Source organism: Clavelina lepadiformis, chromosome 6 (genome assembly GCF_947623445.1).
Source record: "Clavelina lepadiformis chromosome 6, kaClaLepa1.1, whole genome shotgun sequence".
Lineage (NCBI taxonomy): Eukaryota > Metazoa > Chordata > Ascidiacea > Aplousobranchia > Clavelinidae > Clavelina > Clavelina lepadiformis.
In genome coordinates, this window is record NC_135245.1 from 17,991,321 (window position 1) to 18,002,893 (window position 11,573).

The 11,573-nt window shown below is 36.2% G+C and overlaps 3 protein-coding genes across 3 annotated transcripts; 2 read left to right on the top strand and 1 right to left on the bottom strand.

Annotated features, from left to right (window-relative positions):
* The first annotated feature begins 75 nt into the window (after positions 1 to 75).
* LOC143463274 (N-alpha-acetyltransferase 20-like) lies at positions 76 to 2,713 on the top strand. Its single transcript, XM_076961716.1, has 3 exons — positions 76 to 829; positions 1,407 to 1,618; positions 2,046 to 2,713. Exons 1-3 carry the CDS (start codon positions 650 to 652, stop codon positions 2,173 to 2,175), a joined length of 522 nt encoding a protein of 173 aa, XP_076817831.1. The 5' UTR covers positions 76 to 649; the 3' UTR covers positions 2,176 to 2,713.
* A 2,380-nt stretch (positions 2,714 to 5,093) lies between these two features.
* On the top strand, positions 5,094 to 6,752 carry LOC143463266 (homeobox protein aristaless-like 3). Its single transcript, XM_076961708.1, has 4 exons — positions 5,094 to 5,246; positions 5,524 to 5,753; positions 5,927 to 6,049; positions 6,429 to 6,752. The coding sequence occupies exons 1-4, from the start codon at positions 5,213 to 5,215 to the stop codon at positions 6,750 to 6,752; spliced, it is 711 nt and encodes a 236-aa protein (XP_076817823.1). The 5' UTR covers positions 5,094 to 5,212.
* Positions 6,753 to 6,872: 120 nt separating this feature from the next.
* LOC143463244 (protein arginine N-methyltransferase 1-like) lies at positions 6,873 to 10,994 on the bottom strand. The gene is made up of 10 exons (XM_076961675.1): positions 10,814 to 10,994; positions 10,477 to 10,605; positions 9,760 to 9,979; positions 9,017 to 9,159; positions 8,755 to 8,886; positions 8,590 to 8,661; positions 8,357 to 8,507; positions 7,627 to 7,748; positions 7,355 to 7,439; positions 6,873 to 7,226 (listed from the first exon to the last, which is right to left on the bottom strand). Exons 1-9 carry the CDS (start codon positions 10,865 to 10,867, stop codon positions 7,356 to 7,358), a joined length of 1,107 nt encoding a protein of 368 aa, XP_076817790.1. The 5' UTR covers positions 10,868 to 10,994; the 3' UTR covers positions 6,873 to 7,226; position 7,355.
* Between the last annotated feature and the right edge of the window lie 579 nt (positions 10,995 to 11,573).

An 11,573-nucleotide genomic window follows, 5' to 3' on the forward strand; every position in this document is an offset into this window, starting at 1 on the left:
TCGGATACAAATAATATGAAATAAAAATGGTAACAGTAAAATTCAAATAAATATTTATGGAAAACTTAGCTCACCGGTACCGACTTGGGTTGACTCAAAGATTTGAAGAGAGCAGAATTTAGGTTTATTCTACTTAACCGGGTGGACAAGCAAGCTGGCTAAGTCAATTGAGCGTAAAAATCGCTGGTGTCGGAATCTTCGTTTGCAACCAGCGTTACTAATTAAATCATTTAGTTGTACTTTACAGATAACGATGAGTTATTCCGGTTGATTACCCATTATCATGATTTATCACTTCGCCTTTCATTATATCTGGACAAGTAAATTTCCAGCTGTTTTTATTTCAAACATTTCGGAAAGTTTAATGTATTTTAAAAAAATTAATTGCACAAGAAATTCAGTGGATAACGGAATTATAATTTTGCTAACGTAGATCTCGTCAAGAAGTTACAGCACTTGCAGCGGGAAAAATTCTCCTGCAGTTTTGGATTAAGTTTCCACACATTTCGGCACATTTTCATAGAAATCTTATATTTACTATACTTTTCGTTTGTTGACAACTGGCACAATCTTGCATTTTTGGTTCAATGCAGTGAGGTGGCGAAAAGTGGTTGTTATACGGTCTTGATCAGACAATAGACTCGTCGAAATGACACTTTATAGACCTTTTAATTGTGCGGATATGCTGAAGTTCAATCGTGTGAATTTAGATCCACTCACAGAAACATACGCGGTCGGTTTTTATCTTCAGTATTTGGCAAAATGGCCAGAGTATTTCATGGTAGCGGAGTCACCCTCTGGCGAGATTATGGGATATATTATGGGAAAGGTAAGTGAAAGGGCTAATGTTGTGATATCTATGCACCACTTAAGCTTGGAAAGACATTTTTCATCAAGAACAGAGGTGAAGTGTCACTGGGTTTAGTTCAAAATGGTTTTCATAAAACCTATATGAAAGCAAATAGTGTAGAAGTGCACAACCAAATGACAGCACAATTTGAGTAGCTGGGATCTAGCATACAAAGGCATCCTTTGGTTGTGCACTTGCATACTAGACCCGATATTTATTGTTAACTTTATAAGCAAAATATTTACAGTAATATTATGTAATGCAGTGGTTATGGACATTTTTATTGGAAAAGGTTATCAAATATTATGCGGTTGTAATCAAGGCAACGAGTGCTCAAAATGTATAATATAGTAATAATTTCACTGAAAATGTTTTAGACATAACGTTTTTTCTTTATCTGCGTAAATAATAAAACTGCATTCGAGTAATGGTGGTATAATTATATTTTTACAAACTGCTTTAAAAGTAAAAGTAATATGATGTGATGAAAAACCAATATTCTGATATCGTTATTATGATTAGTTCACTATGTGACATATGACCTGTCTTCATTAAGGTTGAAGGTCGATTGCCAGACGACTGGCATGGTCATGTGACAGCTCTGTCTATTGCTGGTGATTATCGACGATTGCATTTGGCAGCGGAGTTAATGAATCGCTTAGAAGAAGTTTCTGAGAACAAAAAAGCACTTTTTGTTGATTTATTTGTTCGAAAATCCAATCAAGTTGCGTTGAAAATGTATGAGAAACTGGGATATGTCATATACAGGTATTGTACCATTCTGCTGTTACTTTTTTTCGATCTGCATCATAAAGTGTGCTTATATGCTCATGAGTGCATTGTTATGAATGTGGTGTGTAATAAAGAATTTTCTCGAGAAGACTTTTGCAACTTAATGCAACTTTAGTTGTTATATATTAAAAATATCCTTAATGCTGTTGTAATTGCTATATATGCTTGCGCTCACTCCACCAACACTGGTGCCTGGATGAAGTGTGCACAGGTGTTTTTATAATGGTGTACTACTGGTTATATCTGTTCTGGACTTTATATACTAGAAAGTCGATGCTGTATTTTTGCATGAAAACGTTCCTTTTCCTTCCGATAACATGTTTTGTTTTCTCCAAAATCACTAATGCATTGTTTTTTGCAACTGTAAATAAAATGTTTGGTAAAATTTTGTTTCTTTGAACAGAACTGTGCTCGATTATTACTCTTCCCCGGATGGAGACGCTGATGAGGATGCGTATGACATGAGAAAACCAACATCCTGGGATAAGAACAAAACTTCAATCATCACGCAAAAAAACAATTATTACTTCTGATGAACTCCACTGACAGTAGCTGTATCTAGTTCCATCTTGATTCCATTCATTATGTCTGTTTTTGAGTACTACGTTGGAATGACCTAAAACTATAAATTTTTACATGTTTGGTTTTAGCTTTCAAAACTTGGATACCGGTGAATTGGTTGTGGTTCAAATAATCTTTCATCATCCTCCGATAAACAAAATTGGAGATTAGAGTGCGAAATATTTTTGTCTATTTTCAAATAGCTGACACTGTATTGTGTCAAGGTGGAATTAGATACAAATGCACATCAGAAAATGGTTAGCTTTCCCACCTATCCTACTGTTAGGATGAAGGTTGGGTATACCAAGACGACATACCCATATGTTATTGTGTGTTATGTCTTTTACTCTTTTTGGTCACTCAAATTTGACTATCTCGAGATATGTATTCGACTATAAAGTTCATGCAACCGTTACTGCAATTGCCATCGTGTTTTAAGATGTTCAGCTCCAATCGTGTTTAACTTTATCAGAGAACATTCTGTGAAAACTCGAAACTGCTCAACTTCAAGTGTTGTTTTTACTTCATTGTACAATCAAGAGGTTGGAGTAGACATACGTGAATCTTTGAAACTTTACCAAAACTAGATCGCTGAAATACGTAAGTTATTAGTAATGTTGTTGTGGGTGAAATAACTGAGAAAAAGCTCCCAGGGCCGTGGCCTTTGAACCATCCTCGTCGTCCTTTCAAGGGCCCTTTTACATCGAATGTGCTTTCTGTTGGAACACTGCGCTGTATACTCTGGACAGATAATTTCAAAGCATTGTTTGGAACTTGGATTCTAGCAATATTGGAAGAGAGCGCAGGTGCACTCTGGCAGATTCCCTTTATAGCTTTTCAAGGCTTGGCATCTTGAAGAAGCGAATTATGGAGTTTATCCAAATATTAGCAAATTTGGAAAACATCTCTGGTTTGAATTTGCGTAATATCATTACATGGGTAGAACTGCCAAAACCAGTGGAATATTTATCCATTTAATAGCACATTTAAGTAAATTCATAGGTCACCGTGTATACAGGCGCTAGTGATGCATTTCCAGGTTAAGTACTACGTATGCTTAATTTTAGAACAATAAAAGCGCTTTACGGCTGATAAAACGATCATAAAGTTAATGGCTTAAACTCATAAAAACTTTAATGCGAAATAAATTTGTGTAGCCGAAAAATTACCACGGCTTTAAAAGTCCGAAAACTTATTTTAAAGATGAACATAACTGTTGTTCTAAAAAGTAAATAAATGAGGTAATCAACGCACGTTTAATAGCCCAATAAATTTTAATCGATGAAGCCTGGAAAGCGTATTTTTGAAGAGTTAACAACACCACTTGACTATTTGTAAACAAATTAAAAAAATTAGCTTTCATGTTAACAACAATTTGAAATTTGTATGCCCACCTGTGAAGCACAAAAGATCTTTTATGAGGTTGTTGTAGTTATGATAAAGCAAAAGTTTTGGAATCTTAATCAAATTTCCAAATTATAACCTGCAAAATAACATGAATTAGAATAAGATAAGGTTGTCCATAATTTCTGATGGTAGTCAGTAAAGTTTGAAGAAAAACGTTTTTACGACTGGGCGTAGGCTATAGTATAGCCCAGGGTTGGCCAACCAGTCGGAGACTAAGAGCCTCACTTCTTATTGTGTTAACCGCAAAGAGCCACATCATACACATTATGATTTATGACGCTTTTTCTTATTACGTCATAATACTGCATAAGATATTATTTCAGTTTCATCATCTTTATTCTGGGTCGAAATCTGATGTAATCAGTCATTATTTATTTAGCAAAAATCAATTGGACATTAGCCAGTAGAGATTACTTTTCTGTATTATTTATCTGACTAAAATGGGTAAAATGTGCTCTCTTCCGGAGGTTCAATATGAACGAAAGAGCGGCATAATACCGGGCAAAGAGCCGCGGGTTGGCCAGGCCTGTATAGCCTATTCCGAAAACAAAATTCAACTGAAAGTACCTTATAAATAAAAAGTCGGTACCTTACAAAAGGTTTTAAACAGGCCTTATATCAAGAAACAAAATTTGATTTGCTTATTTTTGTCGTGTAGACAAACACTCAAATAAATGCTACAGTAAACTTCAGGATAATCACATTAGCAACCGAGACACAGCGGCGTATCCCAGCGACGTTTTGTCTCGCGATGTCGAAAGTTCGTGGGAGCTTTTGACAAAACAAAGTTTGCAAATCAAATTACTTTCCCGTCAGATAATGAATTATTTTGTGCGTGTATTAGTCAATTGGAATGACGCGGCGAATTTTTGAAATTTGTACATAACTACCGTCGTATTATGATTGAGGGAGTCTTTCCCACGATTACGCTGTGTACAGTGTTGCCTAGGCTGAACTAAACAATTTTGTTTTAATTGTTTTAATGTTTACTGAGTTTGGCTTTGTAGTGGTAAACTGCATTATGCCTTTGAAGACTAATACACTATAATTTACAAACATGTTCGATAACCTACAACCCAGCCCTAATAATCTCATTAGCCGAATATTTCTACAGTAGGCTATGCATTAACCGCAAGTTTTGCATTACATTTGAGCTTTTGTTCTATTAGGCATTTCAGTTATTGGAATATCACATCAAACTGCCTTTTAAAATATCATTACATTACCTAAATATTGAAAACGCTATAAAAAGTAGTGTATCGTTATCAGATGTAATTCTGCAAACGCAAGTTTCCTCTTTATAAGTTAATAAAATCATTAAATTCGCCTCTGATTCCTCTTATCCTTCATGTAGGATCGTAGGCTAATGTTTATTAACTTCTTCCTGGGCGAGTAATACGCGGTCATAAAACAAAGAAATTGAGATTTGCTAAACGAATTTTAATTTACGATCAGTCAAATCTCGAAAAGCAAACAATTATCGACATTAAATTTACTTGCCAAGTTAACGGTACATCAGTTGGCAGAAGTTGGGAACAGAACTAGCTGTTGCTTCATCAGTTCAGTTTTAAACTGTTAATAAACGTTTATTACGTAAGATATATGATTATGGTTGATCTAAAACCGAAATTGAACGGTACGTACCACTAGAAAATAAACTCAAATTTACAAATAAAAATGTTAACGTTATTAGAACGAAAGTTTTTAAAAATAAAATTAAGTTGGTTGTTTTAATAATTAATATCTTGTGGTCATTTACGATAGTAACTTATCAAGTAATAAATAAATTAAACATTTTAATTCAATAGTTGATATTTTGAAATTAGTTGTTACCGCTTGACGTTACAATATATTAAGAAACATAACTTTCTTGTACATAATCACAAGATCTAAAAACGTTTAATATTGTTTAGAGAGTGACGTAACACAAGGCGAATCAAACCACGTGATTGTGAAACCAACAACGTCACACTCTCCACTTGTGATGTCAAATTTGCAAAAAGGAAAGAGACGTTCGAGAACGACTTTTGATCCTTCGCAAATTCGGGAACTGGAGAAAATCTTCCACGCTACCCACTATCCAGACATCGGGACTAGAGACAAGCTTGCCGCCCAAATAAACTTACCCGAAGCCCGAATACAGGTAGACATTGGGGCCCGATGCACGGAGGTCATTGGTCAATCCTAGAACTTTAAAAATTCATGATTCCTTTGCCAAGCCACTTCCAGCAATTTTAAAGTCTCCAGACTGATTAATTATTTTCTGTGAAACTTGTTGCGGTATTCCTATACGTTAACGCCAATTCTGGATTTCAGATTTGGTTCCAAAATCGACGGGCGAAATGGCGCAAGTCGGAGAAACTGAGCAAGTTCGGAGGGTTGCAAGATCTGACCGATGTCGATGTGGTGCCTGCTCCTAAAGCAGATTACGTCACAAAGGTGATAGAACTTCGACTATTGTATGACACTAGCGTTCAACTCGAATCGATAATAAGGGGCGATAAGCTTTCCGGTAGATGTTATTTATTTCTCTGAATTCTGAAAACGTTAAAATTCTCAGTTATGGGAAACGGCACCATGTATTGTGGGAGTGCGTGAACTTGATAACGACGTATTTACTCCGTAATCTTACACGTTTCTAACAGGTGAATGCCAGTAGGCTGCAAAAATCCTCAGTAGAAAATCTAGGCTTAGCCAGGGGTGTGCTGATAAGGCGTAGGTTTTTCTAGGAAAGTTTATTAACTGGAGTCGGATCTTTCAATCGGCTGATCATATCCAGTAAACCCGGCTTAATTGAACGAGATTTCATCCTTTTCAGAATGAAGCCTTAAACATGTCACCGAGGCAGAGAAGTCCACACCAGGATGACGTCATCAACCAGATATCACCCACTTACCAGAGGGCTGAGATGCCTCTGCCCTGGGTTTATCCAAATCTACCTCTACTACCCCTAGCTGCCCTGCTTTCGGGGGGCTTTTCGCAGACGATGACCCAACCGTATCCGTCCTTCAAAATGCCCGGCAGGCTTCCACCAAATTTTCCCTTTACTAGCCGGAGTGCGGAGAACATGACAACACCGCTGGCTGGATTTATGACGTCACCAAACGAGAACTTTTTTTTCAAAAAGAACTTGCCACCATGAAAGGTGTCTGTTCGCGATCAAGGTTCTATTTTGTTGATATTCCGTTTTTTTTTCTATTATTTTGTCTCATATTTCCTGTCTTATTAAAGTACGCTGTATCCTACTACGTTAACTCGAGAATTCTACAAAAGAATGCCTTTTATCATACCAATATATGAGACATAAAGACGGCAGCGAAAACGAGAGTGTGTGTAAAAACAATGCTACAAGCATCCATGCAAACAGCAGACAGTTCTAACAAAGTCTGACCCAAGTTGATGGTTTAGATACGAGTTACCAGATATGATCTCCAAACTGGAGCACACTTCAACTCAACCTACAATTGCAAGTCATACAAATTAAAACTTTAGCCAGGGGCAGTTTTTAAATTTTTTATGCAAGTGGAAAGTGGTTGTACACAAAAGAAAACTTCATTGACGACTTCATGATTTGGCAGGGGTTGTACAGACAAGCGTGGTACGACCATCGCGGCTTCTGTAAGAAATGTGTTCTTAGTTTTATTTAGGGAAATTATTATTAGCCAAAGCTAATTACAATATACATTAGCCGGCAACTTGTTATTAAACTGAGATAAACAATTGGACAAAAAATGACCATCGTACCTCAACGCATGCTGTAGCTGTTGCTCTCGGACAGTTCACATAATTCACCCTTAAAGCTGATGTCTATGCCAATGTCAAGGTCACGCTAAAAAATATGACAGGAACTGTTGATAGTTAGCTAGGTCTTAATAACAAAACAAAATTTATCACAGCGTATAAGTAGAGTTCGTAATGATGCCATTATGACGTCATTCGCTGAATCAACCACGATTTTTAGCATCCAACTAATAACAAGATCAAGGAAGAATGATGAGAGGGTGATATGTTCTCACCTTATTTCTAGGGTTGGGTTTGACTGAAAGTGTTCCGTAGACTTCTTCTCCACGCTTTGCGGTGATGTAATCCTTCAAGTAAAACACTGTTTGCTTCCAGTGAGTGTATGGAGCATCTGGCGCTACAACAAACGGCATTGAGCAACGTTACTTCAATGTTTTGGTATCCTATTTCAGATTGGTTGTTAAAATTTTCAAATTTTGAACAGCAGAACTAGCAATTTAAATAATCTAATACATTTTAATAGGTCATGTCTGTTTTTATCACAAAACTTTCATCCGATTTTCTAGACCAAAGGCTGGCAAATATCTTTTGATGCAACCCACAAAAAATTTAAAATTTCTGGCGGTTTTTTTTGCCTAGCCCAGTGTTTCTTTTCCTACTTGTGGACTCCGGTACTGCTAAAATATTCTTTCTGAGGACTCCCAACTTCAAAATTGTGACTTACCAAGCGATTTATGAAGAATTATAGTAACCCGCAGATGCCGAAACAGTGTAAAGCACAGAAATAAATGAGGTGATAGACAAAGTTTTTGGTGAACAGAGAGGTTAATCTCGCATTTTCAGTAGGGATTGCAGAAAGATAGATCAAAAACCTCTACTGTAGTGAAAGTAAATAGGGGGTTTGCAATATTATCATTTTACTAAGTTTAAAAAATTTCCCATGACAAAAGATTTGCCAACCCTTGTCCTACACTATACAACCTAAACTGTGTAGAATACATTTACCTGTTGAAAAGCCAGTGCGTTTATGGCACTTAGTGAACTCAACTCTAAAAAATGTTACAATGGCCTGCATGTAATCGTTGCGAGAAAGGATGAGATGAAATGGCTGAGTAAAGTCAAGATCTTTTTCCGTGACTGTGTAGAGATCAACTTGCTGGAAAAAAACAACACATTGATTAATTATTGCTGTAATAGTAAAAAGAAAATATGGGTAAGCTACTTTTTTTGATTCTTACCTTCACTAGACTGGCGTTTGTGACCACCTGCTTTGGTTCCACCACATCAACCAACGGCTCAGATATTGCCACCTTATAAATATGTTTATTGTGCTATTAGGCAAGTGCACTGATAACAAAAAAAAAAACTCGAAAAGAGCAGATACTGCATGAATGTGCACTTACATCTCTTATACAGCTCATGTCGAAGCCATAGACATTATCCCACCAGTTTATTTTGTCATCTTTATACTGGCGATCCTCAATCCCAGTCACATACAAGGTGGCTTGATCAGGAAATATTAACCCCCCTGGTGCCTATTATGAATTTATTTATGATACGGTCAGTATACCCATGGCAAATAATAAATAATGGTAATTGACGGTATATAGTGGTAAGTGAATAGGTAATAGTAAGAAGGAAAAATTTGAAGGTTGTTGTATTCACCAGCCACTTGTCCCTGGCATATAGCACAGTGTTCAACATGGATTCATAGAATAGACAATATCCCATCCATTCACTGAGAATGATGTCAACCTTCTCAACGGGTAGTTCGACCTCTTCAACTTTCCCTTTGATCAATGTCACAACTAAAAAAGAATGAAAACATTAATTAATGACAGATTTAGCAATAAAATAGTCTCTTTTTTAAATAACGCCGAAGAACTAAAGTGAAAGCTCAATCTTAGCCTAACTTAGCTATTGGTAAATTTTAAGCGAAAAGTTTTTGGTCAGAAGTTCCAGGTCTGGTGCAAGTGGGTGCCACCTGACCCTAGATTAAGGGTTAATGATCAAAGTGTTTGGTAAGTTTAGATTGATTCATCTTAGACCAGTGTTCTTCAAACTTTTTATGTCAAAAAACTCCTTATTATTAAAATATAATAATAACGGATAACTGGTAAAGAAAAATGTGCTACTGTATTTTGACCAAGTTGATTTCCAGCTCCTTCACCATTAATCAGGAAAAATACACCAACAATATAACTAATGTAATCACAATGTAGCATCCATTTTAATGTGTGTGATATCTTCCTCTTGTCATTTTAATTTTCAGGCCTCTGCCCAATAAATTGAAACCCATGCTTAATAATTTTCAATAATTCATTCCATCTCTTCAGTTTCAAGGTAATTAGCTTTTGCCATGGTAAAAACAAATTAAAAAATAGCGCAACAACTTTTGTATTTCACACCTTCATCCAAGCCGTTTGCTTCCACTATTTTCCTTGCATAATCAACGATGCTTGAGCATTCGATGCCGTAGACCTTTGCTGCCCCGGCTTGGGCGGCAAACATGGAGAGGACCCCAGTGCCGCAGCCGACATCTAAAACAACTTTACCGCGAAAAAGGTGCTTGTTGTGATAAATTGAGTTCCGATAAGTGAGTGTACGCACTTCATCTTTCAACATTTCCTGCAAATCATGATATTTTTAGTCAAAATATGATTTTCTATATTTTAAAATGTGTGGTATGCGAAGGCGAAATACATAAACTATACAGTACTTCGGATTTCATGGCAAGTTTCTAGAGACATCTTGGGTATAAATATATGTCAACAAAAATATATGCCCAACCATTAGCAGATCAAGATGTTTCTGATAAAACAAAAACCACTGATGTTTTTCAACAAAGCATTTGATGTGATATCAAACTTTATATCCCCAGACTGAAAGTCTTTGCCTGACTTAAACTCAGTGACATTTTTTCATTGCTGGAGCCCTAGTATCTGAGCTTGTTCTTGTGCATTTGCTGAATGAAATATTTTTCACTTGCATTTTTGTGTTTGTTTTGAATTTTTTGAGATTTTGCTTGAACTTATACACAACTGTTCACTGTGACCACAGAACAGATGAAAGGTTGTTAACATTTAGTTCAAGAACATTACAATGATAGAGTAGCAAATGTATACCTCATGGATTCCAAAGTGAGCATAGGAGTCAAAATAATAATCTTTTGAAGTCATCTTATCTGGGGGAATGTTGCCTATAACTTGCTCTCCTTTAGCTAATTCGTTTGAGGAATCATCGCACTTTAATACCTACACAAAAGCACAAAGATGGTAAATTACACAAAAGCACAAAGATGGTAAAGGTGTAGTTATTATTTATTATACTAGTGGAGTTATTACTATAATAGATGTAATGCTCACACTACACATTTAAACTTGTCCACTCAGTTATTTAATGATCATTGGATGAAGAATAATATTAATTAAACAATAAATTAAAAGCCAGAAATTTTCACACCTTGGTGGCTGGTTGTTCATTTTGAACGCATGTTGAAGAGGGGGACACTTCCATCGGTCTAATAAGTTCGCCTTTTTGTTGTCGTCTTGTCGATGGTTTCAAAGCTGTGGTTTGTGCAAACTACAAATATCTTAACTTTCAACTCTTGCAGTTCTAAATTCCCAAATTCAAATCAAAACCCATAGAAAATCACTAACTTACTTTATCAATGCATACAGTTAAAACACACTAATACACATTACAATTCTGGGTCTAGTACACAAGTGCACAACCAGATGACGCTACAATTGGAGTAGCTGCAGGGGTCTAGGATACAAAGGCTTCCTGTGGTTGCGCACTTGTGTAGCAGACCCAAAATTCCATCCTTGGGAAAAATTGGTGATATTTATGCCTATGTGCATGGACTCACTTAGGTTAGGCCTATATCTGTATATAACCAAAAGAGACATTTTAATGAATGGACTTTGGCTATTTGACCATATTGCCGTATAAGCTAAGCTAGCCTAGAAATAATGCAATAATATCGTCGTGAAGAACATTAACTTATTGGGTATCTTTTCTTCTACGCTAAACGCTGCGCAAATCTAAGCTAATAAATGGCGGTTTTCAATATTTTTCTATTTCACTTGCTATTGGCCATGATGGCAAACCCGCTCAGCTATTTTATTTGATGCATGTTGCCTAATATTTCTTGTCTTTACACGTGATAATGTAAAACTCACACAGTTTGGTGTAAATTATTTTTTTGCCGTTTCGTCTT